This window comes from Xiphias gladius, chromosome 16, assembly GCF_016859285.1.
Source record: "Xiphias gladius isolate SHS-SW01 ecotype Sanya breed wild chromosome 16, ASM1685928v1, whole genome shotgun sequence".
NCBI classification, from domain to species: domain Eukaryota; kingdom Metazoa; phylum Chordata; class Actinopteri; order Istiophoriformes; family Xiphiidae; genus Xiphias; species Xiphias gladius.
In genome coordinates, this window is record NC_053415.1 from 23,850,452 (window position 1) to 23,867,241 (window position 16,790).

Below are 16,790 nucleotides of genomic sequence, written 5' to 3' on the forward strand. Positions count from 1 at the left end.
ACAAAATAAAAGCGTGTTATTTTGATATCAGGACATGACTTCAGAAGTGCGACAGTGGGGAAATGACAGGGCATAAAAAAAGGGTATTAAAAATACCCGCAATAACAGCTCAGGTAGACAAGAGGAACATGGATTGTCTTATGTCCGTCCACGATCAGCATGATCATGGTATCAGTATTTTGTCATCAAGACTGCTAACAGAAGTTTAAATTAAAAAAAACGAACAAAACATTTTTTACCCAATTAGTATGTACATCCATGCAGCAAGGTGCTCCCAGCTTTATTCAGATCGTCTACGCCATATGAAGTACCTTTGGTGTAGGTATGAAGTTTCTCTATTGTTCTTGAGTTATCACATTCACCAGAGCCAGATGTGTACAGAGCCACAGAATCAGACGCCAGCGTGACCACATGTCCCACGCACCATGTACCACAGTGGCAGAAACTGCTCCCTACGGTGATGGTCATAAATGATACACACACAAGCTGAATGAATGAATATGTAAAAAATTTAATAAAAAATAAATACAATCATCAACATCATTCTCCAGCCCTCCACTCCTCTCTGATACAAGGGTCTCTTCCTGAATTCCCATGTGTTTACTTACAGTCCGTCTCCACTCAAAAATGTGAGTTTGACACCAGAAGACTGTTTCCTCATTCATCTGCTGAAGGAGGAATGTTTAACTCTTAGTTTAACACGTGTACATTCTGCAAACCCATAGAACTTTTAGACCTTTTCAATATAGTATTAATATACACATGGGCAGTCAGTTTAACACATGTACTTATGAGCATGTGTTAAATTGTGTACCATTTCAGCCTGGAAGCCAATCGTGGTCCAGTATGCAGTTTTACACGTGTGAGATGGGAACTTGAAGCCTCCAGTCCACATATGCTAATGGACAGACAATGGACTTTTCAGTGAAATAGGAGACACCTTGTGTCCAGGAGTTAAACTTGTAAAATTAATTGCCGGGCTGCATATTCATAGAAACTTGGTTTTATTAATGAGGGAGAAGGAGTAGATGTAATTATCTTCTTTGTGGAAAAACATCAGACACAAATACATTTTCAAAAAAAAAAAATTATGTTTGTATGTAGCACAACACGTCTTTCAGACACTGTGAGTCATTCGTATCCAATAGGTCACCTGCTAGTGCGTTAAAACTTAATAAACAATCTGAAAACAAGCTTGTGTGTTGCCTCCGTTGTAGCCTTACTTTGAAATTCATAACCGGATGTTGTTGGATGTACTTGCTACCTTGACGTAGCAGCAGTTAGTGCCTAGCATGCTGGCTAAATGTGTAAATCTGCTTAATTGGCACTTTTAAACTCAATTATTTCCCGTTTTTGCGATTACTTTGCCTGCTAGTATGAGAACTCCGTGGAACGACAACACCCCTTGAGTCTATACACGTCGTGTTAAGATTTATTGATTATTTTATATATGGTTTTTTTTTGTTTTTTTTTTTTTTTGTTTTGGCGTGGACGTCACCTCTGCCTATAGGAAATACAGCTGGCTAGTTAGGTAGGTAACTTCTGCTTTTGTGGTTTAGAGAGACGCTGGCTGACCAAAATACAGTCTTCATCGTTTTATAAAGGAAATATTACCCTCGGGGACTGTCATCACTATGTCAAGGAAGATAAAGGAGTTGACTTATAAAGTGGAAATTCATTCCTGCGTCTTACTTTCTCACTACCGTTCCGTGTTTTGGATAATTTCGTGATATTTATTGATATGCAGCTGTTACGGAGCCTCGTAGCATTGACACAGTGATAAATGAATCATAATATTGTCCTGGTTGTCATTTAGCGACCGGTAAAAAGCAGATTTCAGATATATATATTCTTAGAAAAGCATCGCGTCTTCCTCATCTTTAGGATAAAGTCACGATTATTGGCTATTAAAAAATGACCTCAAGCTCGATGATGCCTTCAGACTGCTCGTTTTGTCTGAGCATCAGGCCAAACCAAAAGATAAATAAAATGACAGTGGTATAAAGCAGCAAATCTCCTCATTTGAGAAGCTTTGACTAGTAAATGTTTGGCATTTTTGCTTCATCAATGATTTTAAACAATTAATAAATCATTAGAGTTGTTATTAATTTTGATTAATTTTCTGTCCATCGACTAAGTCCACTAATTGTGTCAGAACCGTTTCTGTCGAACCCACAGTCCAAAACCCAAAGATATTTACATTTAGGACGATTTAACTGTGTCTTGAGTTCAGATCAGGCTGTCACTACATTTCTGGACGGAGGGACTGCTGTCATGCTTGTATTTGATGAAGCACGGAGCTCATCTTCTCTAATTTTCGGATAATGTTATTACAAGCAGAATTCCTGGTAAGTTTGCTGCTTGAAATTAGTGCAGTCTGGTTTATGTGGCTGCAGTCAGACTGATGGCGGACGCATGAGTGGCTAGACCAGTGCTGGGTCTTTAGGAGACTGGCGATACTGATGTTTTCAGGTTGATATTCCTCTGCTACATGTGCTGCGGACAGTGCTGAGAGTACTGGAAACAGTGGAGTCGGAGCGCTTTCTGCTGAACAAACTATGCGATGACTCCATTTATAAACTGCCCCAAGCATCTTTTTCTGCATTATTTTCTTCAAAAGAAACCTGCACTTATCGGGCAACACATACGCCGATACCGATACATCTGTGATAGGCCAATATCGGCCAATTTTATCGGTCGGGCTCTAGTTTATATATGAAGTTGTTGTTAAGTATTTTGTGCTAACAATGTTGAGTATTCAGTGTTTCCTCATATTTTCTTCTTTAGATATAAAACTGAAGCGCACATACTGTCATTTGAGGGTCAAATCAGGCGATGAAATGATCTGCAGAAAATTAATTTGGACCAGTTTTTATAATCGGTTAATAATTTAAGCCGTTTGTCAAGCAAAAATATCAAACGTTTACTGGTTCCAGCTTCTCAATGTGAAAATCTGCTGCTTCTCTCTGTTTTGTATCACTGTAAGTTGTATATCTTCGGGGCTTCGACTGAAGGTCGGAAAAAATGCAGTTGGAAGACATCATTTTGGGCTCTGGGAGTTTGATCAATAAATTAACAGAAAAACATCTGCTGATTAATTGGTAATGAAAATAACCAGCAGTTGCAGCCCTAGAAAAAAATCCACACTTCAGTGCCAGTGCAAGGGGGATTGCCGTCTGAAATGTAACTTGCAGGGGAATTTTGGGTCCAGTTTTTTTTGAGGTGTATTATTTAAGGTGTATTTTTTTGTTTTCCTGTCGATACATGCCCAAATTTTAAAATGACATCACATCCAGATATTTCCAGCAGAGACAGTTATCAGTGTCCTGCAGAGTCAAAGAGCAAGGGCTTATCTTCCAGAGCTGTTCAATCACAGAGGAGGCAGCAGGAAATAGACCAGAATGCAGTGTAGCAACAAGACAGGATGCAACACTGAGAAAAGAAAGAAAAAAAAAAAAAAGTGAAGTAGAAGGGGTGGATTACGGTGAATTAAAACTTCTTCTCACAAAATAACTGCTGGAATGTAGGACAGCACAGAGCAAAGACATAGAGCAGGATGTCCGGGGGGGGGGGTCTTCTCTTTCTATGAAGACCGAATTGACCACCCAAAATAACTGAGCACTTAAATGAAGTAGGCAAAGTTTAAGTTAGGCCAGCAGCTGACAATAAGTTTGATTTCGGTCTATAAAAACGTAGACGTTGAACAATACAATTTTTTTTTTTTTTAAACCGATTAATCTGTTTGATTTTTTTTTTTCCAATTAAATTATTAATTGTATCAATTAGCTGTATTAATTGATTCATTTATAAAATGTCTTAAATGGTGGAGCACACAGAAAAGCAGCCAATCCTGATATCTGAGAAATTGAAACCAGCTTCATGAATAACTTGAAAGTTTAACTGATCAAATTATGGAGCTGTAACTATTACTCTGTTCTTTGGTTTAGTTGATCAAAAGAAGACTGCTCTTTTTTTTTTGATAATCGAGTCAGCCTTTCAGTCATTCTTTTGGATAATAAAAAGAATTTGAAGACATCAATCTGGCCTCTAGGAAATTACACTAGACATTTTTTCAAATCATTACTAGATGAATCGAGAAAATAATCAGCAGATTCAGTTATAATGAGATTAAAATAAAGTAGTTGCAGCCCTGATCAATTATCTAGTCATAATTGTTGATTGACCAATGGCCGTTTCTTCTGTTTCTGGAACTTGATATCTAATGTTACTGTGTAATTCCAACTTCTCTTTCTGCCCTGCTTGCAGCGAGGCTGCTTGGAGATCTGGTGTCAGCCCGTAGTGCCAGAGGGGATGGATCCTCTGGGTGCCCGCTCCCAGTTTGTCGATATCCAGACTCTCCCCACGTGGCAGCAGCAGCTGGGTGAGAATGGCGGGGAGACACTGCGGGATCAGAGCGACAGCCTGCTCAACCAGCAGGTCTTCCCCTCGCCCTTTCCCTTCAGACCGGACATCAACTGCAAGATCATTCTCTAGTGAGTCATGTATTTCTTGACACTCTTGCTGTTGGGAGAAAGCCTCCTTTCTCCAGATTGTCAGTTTTTTTTTAATTTAACTGACGTGCTTTTTTTAAAAATTTGCCTCCAGTAGAGGATCACATAATCCTGTAAACGGAGATAAAAGATATGAACAACCAAAACTTGAGTCACAATGTTTTGACCTTGATTCAACAGGTCAAAACCTCTGTGTTTCAGGTTTGGTCCAGAGAAATATTGCTACCAAATACCAGCACATTGTGTAAAATAGGGTTTGACCAAGGGCTGGAGCCAATGCTTATTTTCACAATCTTTTGATCTGCTGATTATTTTCTCTATCAATTGATTAGTCATTTAGTCTGTATGTACCTATTTTGTCCAACCAACTGTCTGAAACCTAAAGATTTAAAATTTACTGTCATATACAGTTAATTTTTGTTCGACACAGTTTTTGCAATTTTGCCTCTGTACACCACCACCAGATTTAAAATGAAGCCATCAGGATGTGATTGAAGTGTAGACTTTCAGCTTTATCTCAACAAAAATGCAATGTGAAAATGTAGTTAATACTTGGATGAAAATCCTTTGCAGTCAATAACTGCCTGAAGTCTGGAACCCATGGACTTCACCAAATGCTGAGTTTCCTCCTGTTAGGATGCTTTGCCAGACCTTTACTGCCGCCACCTTAATTGGCTGCCTGTTTGTGGGTCTTTCTGCCCTCAGGTTTGTCTTCAGTAAGCATGGGCTGAGGTCAGGTGAAGAGTACTCCAATCCTTTGCCTTGAGAAGTTCCTGGGTTGCTTTCGCAGGGTGTTTTGGGTCATTAGCCATCTGTACTGTGAGGCAACATCCTGTCAGTTTTGCAGCATTTGGCTGAATCTGAGCAGATAGTAAAGCCCTGAACACTTCAGAACTCATCCTGCTACTTCTGTCAACAGTCACATCATCGATAAACACCGGTGACCCAGTTCCATTGGCAGCCATAACACTGCCTCCACCATGTTTGACAGATGATGTGGTATGGTTTGGATCACGAGTCGTTCCTTTCCTTTTCCATATTTTTCTCTTTCCATCATTCTGGTACAAAGTTCATATTGGTTTCATCTGTCCAAAGAATCCTGTTCCACAACTGGGCAGGCTTTTTTTCAGAGGGTTTCTGGCAAAGTCTAATCTGGTCTTTCTGTTCTTGAGAGTTACCAGTGGTTTGCAACTTTTGGTAAATCCTCTGTATTTACATTTTTTAAAGGCGTCTCTTTATTGTAGACTTTGAGAATGATACTCCTGCTTCCCCAAGAGATCTCTTGACCTGACCAGATGTTGTGAAGAGGTTTCTCTTCACCAAGGAAAGAATTCTGTGATCATCCACTTTAGTTGTCTTCTGCGGTTTTCCAGGCCTTTTAGTGCTGCTGAGCTGGCCAGTGCTTTCCTTCTTTTTAAGAATGTACCAAACTGTTGATTTGGGAACTGGTAAAGTTTCTGCTTCTGTCTGATAAGTTTGTTTTTCTTTTTTCAGCATGATGGCCTCCTTCATTTGCATTGACACCTCTTTCGACCACATATTTGCCACGAAACTGATCAATTGTCAGTTGTCCAATTACTTAAGAGCCTCTTAAAATGGAGAACTATGTATAAAAATTCCTAAACTGTTAATGCGATGTTTTTGATAAAACCCTTGAATTAAAGCTGAAAGTCTACACTTCAAACGCATCTTGATTGGCTTTGTGTCAAATCCATTGTGCTGGTTCATAGAGGTAAAATAACGAAAATGCTGTCACTGTCCAAATACTTATGGACCTAACTGTAAGGTAAAGAAAATAATCAAAGCATCACACATGAGAAGCTGAAACCTTAGAATGTTTGGCATTTTTGCTTGAAAGATGACTACAACGATTAATTGATAATCAGAATGTCGATTAATTTTCTGATGATCGAATAATCTTTGCAGCTCTTGTTTGACCAGTGTGTCAGGAAGCCAAAACATTAGGCCTGTGTTAATCTGTTTGAATATTATTTTGAATTTCTGATATGATGACGTTATTTCCTTAGCACAACTATGGAAAAACACTTTTTATAATGTTATATATAATTTTATAAATTTATATAACCATGAAAGTATGTTTTTATTAAAAGGCCTAATGTTTGCCAAAGTTCTTCTGTGGTCAGTTACTCTGCTGAGCTAAAAAAAACAAAAAACAAAAAAAAAACCTTCTAACCAAGAATAAATTTCATTATCTGAGTTTTTGTGGAAAGATGCTGTTTTAGACTTTTGCCCAGTACTTTACTTTGTTACCATAATTGTTCTAACCCCGGGGTTGTAAATAATTCAATTTTGTCTGTTGCATTTGTGCATATGTGCAGATGTTTTGGCTTTTTTTTGTTTTGTTTAAACCTTCCCTGGAATTATTCAAAAAAAGTGTCAACTGACTGTGGTCCTATTTGCACTTAAGCCGTTCAGTGATATGATCATAATTAAACCCGTGCCGATGATTATACATCCTTTATTTATTTATCCTTTATTTTTTTTAATGTTTGAACAAGCTAATCACACATCTTAGTCTCTGGAAAAATTGATTTTCACCCATCACACTTTTCATTTTGCCGTGAAGTGACCAGTCAGTGAGAACAGAGAGCTTTGTTGTTTTTGGACAGATTAGATCTCTCCTCATGTTTATCTGAGTTTTTATTTGTGTAATGTTTAGGGGAAAACCCATGAATCTGTGGCTCTAACTCCTGAACTCAATATTTCTTGCTTTTAATGCATAATAGTAATTGAAGGTAATTTTGTTTTTATACATCTTGGAAACTGCTGTGGATCAAAGCGCCCTGTAGAACTTGCGACGACTGCAGCATGCTGTTACAGGGATGTGGGATTCTTTTCCTTGAGCTGAGAAATCTTTTGATGAACCCATAAATCTTCTTTTTTTATATTGAGTAGAGAACTAGATTTTCCTCATACTGAAGAGCCCAGCACGTACGTGAATATTCTCACTCATCCAGGTTTATGGGTCGTTGCATAGTAGTTTTGAGTCAAAGGGAACTGGACTTGTTGTGTGATCTTTTGACAAATGCATCGGGGTTCCAATAGTTCTTTATAATTCAGTCTTAAGCCTAATGTTTTAAGATATTAGCCTCACACTGGGGTCATGCTCTTTTAAAAAATCTCTGCACTTTCATTAGATTAGAAAAACATCTTTAGCCCATTTAAAGTCGTGATTTCGGTCCATGAAATATTGGTTTATGGCATCAGAAGATTCTTATATTTACGCTGTTTTAAAATGACCCAGACTGGACATTAATGATTTTTATGAGATCAATAGAATATAGATAAATTTGGAGCAGCCCCATGCTGATAACAGTCCAATATCACCTTCGATTTGATCACTATACTTTTTTTTGTGTACCTGTCACTCTTCAGGTAATGTTCTCACTGCGGAACCAACTGCCTGATCCCGTGGCATTCAGCCCACTTACAACTTGTATGGAAGCTTGAGGTAGAATTTGTCAGCTTTGCTATGACCAGAAATGTTGTAAATACCAAACCATTCACCAGAGAAAACATCATAATTTTGACGGTTTACTGAGTGGTGGAGACAAAGACAACACCAGGAGGAGTGTTAACACAGAAATGGTTGTGACAGTGTTTACTCTTGCTTTACGCGTGCATGTGTTTTGGGTCATCACTGTCAGTTTATCGTAGTATCCGAGGTGAGCGACACCCTAGAAAATACAGGGGCAGTAACACAAAGTCATCAGGTGTAAGTAGCAGCTTTGGGTCTGTAGTGTAAATGCTGCCTGTGTCTCTCCACGTGTTCACCCAGATCAGTCCAGATTCCAGATCATCCCATAAATCCTCTTTGTGGAGGAACACATGACCGTCCGGAGCCCGAATTGGCAGCAGTTTCTCTGTGAGAGCCTTGTTTTTGTAGCCGTGCTCGCCTGCTCAGTCACCAGGAGCAAGCACATTCCTACTGCACCAACATGACCAGGAAGAACTGACCCGCGAGCAGTAGTGCCTTTTAGCTTGTGACCGCTTAAACTGAAAAGATTTCTTCTTGTGACCCTTTGTTAGAGGTTGCATGTGTCCATGAGTGGTGAACAGTCTCACCAAAAATACATTTCCCTTTTTAACCTTGTCAGATTGTTGCATTTGAATCATCATTCTTGCATCTTAATTCTTCTTATTGCTTACATTTTACCGCAGCTTGCTGTAGATCCAGGCCCTGTTCTTCAAATGTGGTTCAACTAATTCAGGCTAACATACTGTTACCAGGCTAAAACAATCCTGTTTTATTCTCTTTCAGCTAATTTGTTTCATTGAGGGCAGTTTGAGGGATTGATTTGTTGACGCGGGATAACATTATCTTGAGTAACAGTGCACTTTTATTTTGAAACAAAGGTGAAACGAGGTAGAGAGTTCAAAGCCACGATCAGCATTCATTTGATTGGCTGAGTGCTGACCATGTGATTGCAGTTATATGAGTTATGTGTGTTGGAAACCCTCCCAGCATGCACTGGATATAGTAGATTCATGGACACAAGTGTTTCTGCTGTAACTGGTTTGTTCTACATTGTGCTCCGCAATGTTTCCACTGTTTCAACACTTTGATCACTGGTAAACAGTTAGATATAACCGGTGAATGTGGTCAGATGTTGGTGCATGATTGGTGATGTTCTCCCCAATGGACAAGCAGGCTAGTTAGCTAGTTAGCTAGTTAGTTAGTTAGTTAGTTAGTTAGTTAGACTTCATTGTCCCCGGGGGGGAATTTTTTTTTTCACAGCACTGTACATCACATGTATCCATCACGAGAAAATCATCACTACACTATACACCCATCATTGCACAACAATGACTTGCAGAAATACGTGCAGTACAGCACAACAGCACACAGCAGCGACAGGCAAAACAAAACATGAAAACAATACGCGTAGCCCCCCCAGCGAGTCACCCTGCTTAGGGCTGCTATGGCTGCGGGTACCGGGCCTTTGCCAAAGCGAGCCCTCCTGCACCTCAGGGACCTGTACCTGCACCCAGAGGACAGTACAGTGAAATGAAGTGAAGTTGAAGTGGGTATGTGGTGTCATGTGCTGTTGTATTTACAATGCATGTGATGGCTTGATAACTGAGCTCTGAGAGGTTGGGTTTGGGGAGACCTATTACCTTGGCACCAGTGTTGGTCATGCGTGTGAGCTTGGCCCGGTTTGAGACAGAGAGCATATTGAAGAAACAGGCGGAGCAGTAGAGCAGGATGGGTTGAACGACACTCCCATCTCCACTTTTGGAGGAGATGGGAGACGACATAGAGTCCTTTGAGTTTCCAGATGGCTGATAGTCTTTGATGACTCCCCCTTTTTTTTTTTTTTTAAATGTCCTTTGTATGCTGGGCCAAGCAGAGTTTATTGTCCAGTGTGAGTCCAAAATATTTCAAGTTGTCAACCATTTCAATAGAGCTGAAGTCCACAAAGAGTATCCTGGCGAAGGTGCCTGGGGAATCCAGGAGCTGGAGGAGCCATAGTATCATCTGTGCCCCTCTTGGCCCTGTGGGCAAATTGAAAGGGGTTCAGTTGTTGGTTGACAATTGGCAGGATGGTGTATCGCAGCAGCTTCTCCAGGCATTTCTTTATTATGGATTTCTGGGCAACGCGGCATTAGGGAGCAAGGGACTTTTAAATGATAATCATGAAACTGCTATGAAAATGAAACCCTCTACTAAAGTCTCTTAAAAAGCAGCTGCGTAAACATTTTTCGGCAACATGAGTTCTACAGTGTATCATTTAATTTATTTAGTTTTATTGCTCAAATGACAAATTTCCATTTTAATGTCAAATTAAATAGCATGTGTTCTCGCTCCATTGGTCTTTGAATAGTCGGAGTCTTTTAGTTGAGTTAATGTCTTTTTGCTCATAGTATCTCAAACTAAATTTGTTTTGGTTCTTTTATATACATTTAATATATACAGTAAGTATAGATAACTTCCAATTATGAAAATTAAATTTGTGATAATTACACCAACAGATCACAATGAGTTCTCATTAACATGCATGTTCTCATCTAATATCATAATTAAATCAACATACTTTTGTTATATCTCTAAGAAACAAGCCATTTGTGTTTTAAAATTAGTTAATGTGTGGGATTCACCGTAAAACAAACATCTCGGTCATGATCCAGCTCGCTGTCAATAAGCTGCCCTTTTGCAGGTTTGGCCTTAAGAGGGTCCTGCTCTCACAGCAGTTCCAGATGAATTTTACATCAGCTTTGGAGAACCAAAAAATCTAAACAGACGTTAAATCGTCAACAATCTAATTTGGATACTTAGTTATCCGCGTACAGTGGGGTCCAAGAAGTCTGAGAACACTTTTCCATTCACTTGAATGTGAAACGGGGAAGGGCCCTGCTTTTACAGCCAAACCACTGCCACGCCACCAAAGTCCTTCCCAATTCTACTTTCACTTTCAGACATGCTTGTTCCTGCTGTAGTCACGACATAAATATCTCAACGTCACAATTTTTATCACATTAAAAATGATGCAACTATTATCATGAACAATTAGATAGTAGTAGATTGTATTTTTGTTGACGTAACCCAGTGAACAGTGTATATAAAGTTGCTTGTCAGGACAAGTACATACTTGCCCCTTTGCTTCACAAGCAGTATTTGCAGTCTAAGGATTTATACAGATGTATATAACACTCATTAAAACAGGATCTGAGAGGCTGTCAACAATGTCTGTTTCTCACTAAGAGTTATATTCTGGCAGACTGGTTGGTTTTGGATTGTGACTCATCTTTTATTTAAGAGAATGATGTTAAAAAGAAAAAAACTCCTCCCTCTCGTTCTTGGAGGCTGAACTTGTCTTGTGACCAAATGCTTTCAACACGTGGTTGAGTAGTTCCTTAATGTTCTTTCCAAACAAACCCTGAAAGGCGCCAGAGTGAAGAAATTACTTTACTAAAGCAGTAAAATAAGCATTTTAGTTTGGCTACATGCTGTATCTTCAAAGTTGTTCGGATAAATATGTGCAGACTAATGGGTATGTGTGTGGTCACACTGTTCCAATAACTGTTTGGAGAAAAGATGAAACTTGAATAACCCTTGGGCTGGTGATACACAACAGTAAAAACTTAAGAAGAAATGATTATTAATAGGAATATAGCAAATGGAGAGTGTTTCTGACAATGAATACTCGAGAAATATTTTTTTAAAAATGCTCTTTGAGAATGCAAACAAGCAGCAACACATTATGACGACCCTTAGAACAATGGTACGACGAAAATATATGAAACACACTGGCATGACAAAAAAATAATTGTCTCTTTGAGATTTGTGCAAGATTTTGAGTGAAACAAAATCTAGAGTTGTAATATGTAGTAATATGTACATTACATATATGTTTGTGCCTACATTGAAATGTTATTAACTTTTTAACTTTAATTTCTTTCCACAACAGCACTGGGGACATTGCCCTGCTGAACTGCACCGCCATCGTGAATACCAGCAACGAGTCACTCAACGACAAGAACCCGGTGTCTGACAGCATCAATCAACTCGCAGGGCCGGAGTTGCGAGACGAGCTGCTCAAACTCAAAGGTAGAGTTGAAGTGCACATTACTGCAGTGGAGCACCCAAAGTGGTTACAGCACGTGCATCCAGCCATGGACCTGCATTGCATGTCATATTTCCCCTACTCCCCCCCTCGTTCCTGTCTGTGTCTTCACTATACACTGTCCAATAAAGGTGAAAATACCAAAAAACACAGTCGTTAAAACAAAATCACAGCAGCAGTATGTCTATCTACTTACCCTGGCCAATCCACAGAATAGACAGTTTTCGGGACAGAATAATTGGGACATTTTTTCTGGGAGGAGGTGTTGCTCTGAGCTAGAGCTGCATTGATTAGTGGACTAATCAAGTAGTTGATAGAAAATTAATCTGCAATTATTTTGATAATTGAATAATCTTGTCAGTTGTTTTCAAGCAAAAGTGCTGAACATTTGCTGTTACCACCTTCTCAGATTAAAGGATTTACAGCTTTTCTTTGTCTTATATGATGGTAAACTGAATATTTTTGGGGTTCGGAGAGTTGGTTGGTCAAAACAAGTATTTTGAAGGAGTCACCTTGGGTTCTGGAAAATTGTGAGGGGTTTTTTTTTTTTTTTTTTTAACTATTTTTTTTTAAATTTTCTAAACTGCTGATCAATTAATCAAGAAAGGGATTTGCGGATTAATCAATAATGAAAATTGTCGTCGGTTGCAGCCCTCCTGGGAGCATCAAAAATGTGTAACTCATCCAAAACATATTGGGGATGGTGACACACTCCAGATGTTAAAGGCCATAAATGGAAATAAGCCAAGCTATGCGTGTCTCATGTTCATTTTAAGACCAGTACATGGACAGCACGTCAACATTATATATCTTTCTATCCTATTGGATGATGTGTTTGGGGTAGAAGTAAAAATAACCAATTGGAGCTAAGTTCTTTGTCTTAAGAAACACTATAAAAGATGATTGTAAGCCTTTTTCTATTGAGATTCTCCTTTGACTTCTTGTGATAAGGTTTGTTTGTCTCATATATTTTAACTTAGGGTTAAAATGAAATATAATATATCAGTGTCTTGGTGTAGTTTATTGTGATTCAGAGTCTTTTGTAGATATACTTCCACAACACACTCAAAACTGAAAATATCGGTAGATACCAGGTAGGTACGGGTAGGTACCAAAATGTTTCTGTACTTTGGATAACTTGAAACCTTAAAAGACTTGCATCCAAACTTGAAAAGTCAAATTTGTGAAGAGAAAAAGTCTGGAATTTTATTTTTTGCAAATGCCACGGTTGTCGAAGCCATAGCACACAAATCTAGATGGGTCAGTGCTTGGTCAACAGGCTTTACGGTCATAACAATTTTGTAATTGTACAATGTTTTTCTCAGTCAATTTCACACCAAATGGTCAATCGGTTTTGTTTAAATTTTTGTGTGAAGGATGTCGGACAGGCGAGGCGAAGCTGACCAAAGGCTTCAACCTGGCAGCGAGGTTCATCATCCACACTGTGGGACCAAAGTACAAAACCAAGTACAGGACGGCAGCTGAGAGCTCACTGTACAGCTGCTACAGGAACATCATGCAGCTGGCTGCGTAAGAACCGTCAAATATACCATTCTGCAGTTAGCCCGTCATTTAATCTTAAACCAGGCAGCTGGTTTAGTTTTACTGTAATCAACTTGTATCACTTGTATAAACACACATCACCCCCTACTTCTAATGTTGTGGTCAACTGACAAAGCTTCATGGTATCCAAGTGAATCCATTAATGTCTTATAGAGTTGAGCTGTCATGACAGAATTTCCCCCTCATATATGATTTTTGTTTGCTAAACAGTATTTTCGAAAGCCACTCAGAGCTTTCCAGCTCTTCTCAAGAAATGCATTAGAAAGACTGCAGGAATAAACATCTCCAAACACTGTTTGGAGAAAAGCTACATCTGTCTTTGGGGTTGCTGGTGAAACCAGAAATCTAGTTAGATATATCAACTCATTTAAGTTGTAACAGTGCGAAAGGCAGTGAATTCAGAAGTGAGAAATTCAAAAACTTCACAGCCTCTTCAGACCGCAACATAAAAGCTACTGGAGGCTTTTGCACCAGAGACGACTGTTTGTTGTTCGCGCCTCGTATTTGCTTGATGAGATGGAAGTTTTTTGGACATTGTGGGTCTCTGTTCGATTATGCCACTGTTAAATACTGCAGCTCTGAATCTGAATTGGCCACAGTAGCTTTTAGTAGTTGCAGACAGGGGCATAGCCAGAAAAAGTGGCCCCCGTGCATATGCAGTCCCCCTCTTCCTTCCCCTCTTCCCCATAAATTCTCATGCATGTACAGATCACTGAATAACAACTTAACAGATGGCTCTGTGGTAGATATTCTGGTAATCCGTTAAAACGTGTTTATATCACACTGAAGCAAATATTACTCTAAAAATCTTCTATACTCTCAATATGAGGTTGAGAGAAGACATTATAGAGCAACAATTCCTTTATGGCTGCTTAGGCTTGACTACGCCCTAGTTTTAAGACAAATGTTCTAAGACATTTTACAGTGCTAGCAAGTAGTCTCACCCTTGATGATGCAGCAAATCTCCTTTCCGTGTGAACTGCTGCAGTGGTTGCTCGATCGCCACTTTATGAGCTCATCTCGTCTTGGTTCAGTCTACTGACCAATAGTAAAATACTGTAAAGCAGGTGCTAGAGTAGCAAGTTGTTTCAGTCATTTGTTGTTTGAAAGGATTTTGTTAGGTTCTGATTGTCTGGAAGTTGTCCTGTATTCCTTGGATAACTGCCTTTTGAGACAATTTGTGTTCAATCTTAATGCAGGAGTGGACGTAAGTTGATTCAGCCACCAATGATCATTGACTTAAGGAGATAATAATTTATAAATAAAAAAAATTGCAGATAAAATCAGACTTTTAATTTGAGGCTTCTTGCGGGCCCTCCCCATGTTGGGGTCCTGAGTAGTTAAGTTTTGCTATACCCCTCACTATTAAACCCCTGGTTATGGAAGCAAAAAATATATATAGATAAATGTGAAATGTTGTGCTTAATAACATTGTGTTTTTACATGTAAAATAACATCTTAAATGTAAACAAAGAATAATGTACTGTCAAATATATTTATATGAAAATATACAAAGTTCTTATAAGGGTCTATTATTAACAAATTAGGTGTAGTTGTTTTTGTATGTGTGTGTGTGTGTGTGTGTGTGTGTTTGTGTGTGTGTATGTGACAGAATATGGTGTGTGTGTGTGTGTGTGTGTGTGTGTGTGTGTGTGTGTGTGTGTGTGTGTGTGTGTGTGTGTGTGTGTGTGTGTGTGTGTGTGAGAGGAAACAAGCTATGAATTTTTTTTTTTTTTCTTGGCACAGAGAGCAGTCAATGGCATCCGTTGGCTTCTGTGTGGTGACCACGACCAAAAGAGGTTACCCGCTGGAGGATGCTACACACATTGCCTTCAGTAAGACACACACAAACTCACAGCACTTTATAAGTGAGGAACAGACATACACAATATGTGGTAAAATGCACAGTGATAGCCCTTCATCATGTCAGATATCACACTTTTTTTTCTTTGGTAGATCTTTAAATCTTTTGGTTTTGGACTGTTGGCCCAGCAATATGGAGAAATCATCTTGGGTGTTTGGAACTTGTCATTTTTTTTTACATTTTATAGTTGTTGTTCATCAGTCAAAATTCGTAGTCCCTTCAATTGTTAAGTCTATGGCATGTCTTAATATGTAAGGTAACAGGTGTGTGTGTGTCCGTTCATTTATTTATAGGAACGGTGCGCAGGTTCCTGGAGAATCACGGAAACAGCATTGAGGCAGTGGTGTTCGCAGTGTCAGACACAGAGGAGGTGTGTATTGTGTACACCCATGAGCCTGGCCTTTTGGGTCCTCTGAAAGGACCCATCTTCCTGGGCTGCATCCTTCAGACGATTCAGCCCCTTAATTGGGACGGTGTGAAAGCGTCAGCACCTACGTTTGTAGTATTTCCAAAGGCCTCACTCCAAGGCAGGCTTTTGGACAGTATTTCCTCTAAGGTATTCGTAGTGTCTCACTCATTGGCACGCATGAGAAGTGACAGAAATAGCCGTGTGAAGAAAGACAAAAGAGAGTCTGAGAGAGAAATTCCAACTCTGCTTTCTTTCCCATCTCTGTACACTCGGCCAATGGCGGCATGAAGAGCGCATGCTTGTCAGACTACCGGATTGATTTGAGACGCTGCATAGGTCGTGTCAGGTTTCAGACACTGTTCGACCGTCCAGCAAGTGCTTCGGTTGAAGCATCCTGGCATCTTTTAGTGTCTGGCTCAAGGCCAATTCAGAAAGTTAGATGCTGAACCCACAGGTTCCTGTTATTTACGACCAGGCTTCCTTATGCTGCCCTGCTTTCTAATATGCCGGTACATGCTCTATATTTTTGGCCATTATTATGAATACTGATATGTTTGTGCGTTCTTCCAGCCGGTGTACAAGAAGTTACTGCCTCTGTACTATCCTCGCTCTGAGGATGAGGAAAAGGCCTGCCTGCCTCTCATCCCAGCTGATATTGGCAACTCTGAGGGCGAACCCGTTGTCCCCGAGAGACAGATCCGCATTGCAGAGAAGCCAGGCAGCCTGGAAGGTACACAACTTCGACTCAGATCTTTTTAGTATAACGTGATGAAATGTTTCCCAGCATCAGAAAGGACACATACTGTAATGTGCCTCGCTTTCATGTCTGTAATCTGTTTATAAGAATAATTTCAAGT

At 39.5% G+C, this 16,790-nt stretch overlaps 1 protein-coding gene across 2 annotated transcripts in view; it reads left to right on the forward strand.

Annotated features, from left to right (window-relative positions):
* gdap2 (ganglioside induced differentiation associated protein 2) overlaps positions 1-16,790 on the forward strand; it is a 55,767-nt gene that overhangs the window by 1,407 nt on the left and 37,570 nt on the right. For both annotated transcript variants that reach the window (XM_040147949.1, XM_040147948.1), the window contains exons 2-7: positions 4,267-4,493; positions 11,942-12,081; positions 13,474-13,627; positions 15,407-15,495; positions 15,818-15,894; positions 16,504-16,663. In XM_040147949.1, the coding sequence (XP_040003883.1) occupies positions 4,267-4,493; positions 11,942-12,081; positions 13,474-13,627; positions 15,407-15,495; positions 15,818-15,894; positions 16,504-16,663 (847 nt within the window). The remainder of the gene's footprint in view (positions 1-4,266; positions 4,494-11,941; positions 12,082-13,473; positions 13,628-15,406; positions 15,496-15,817; positions 15,895-16,503; positions 16,664-16,790) is intronic.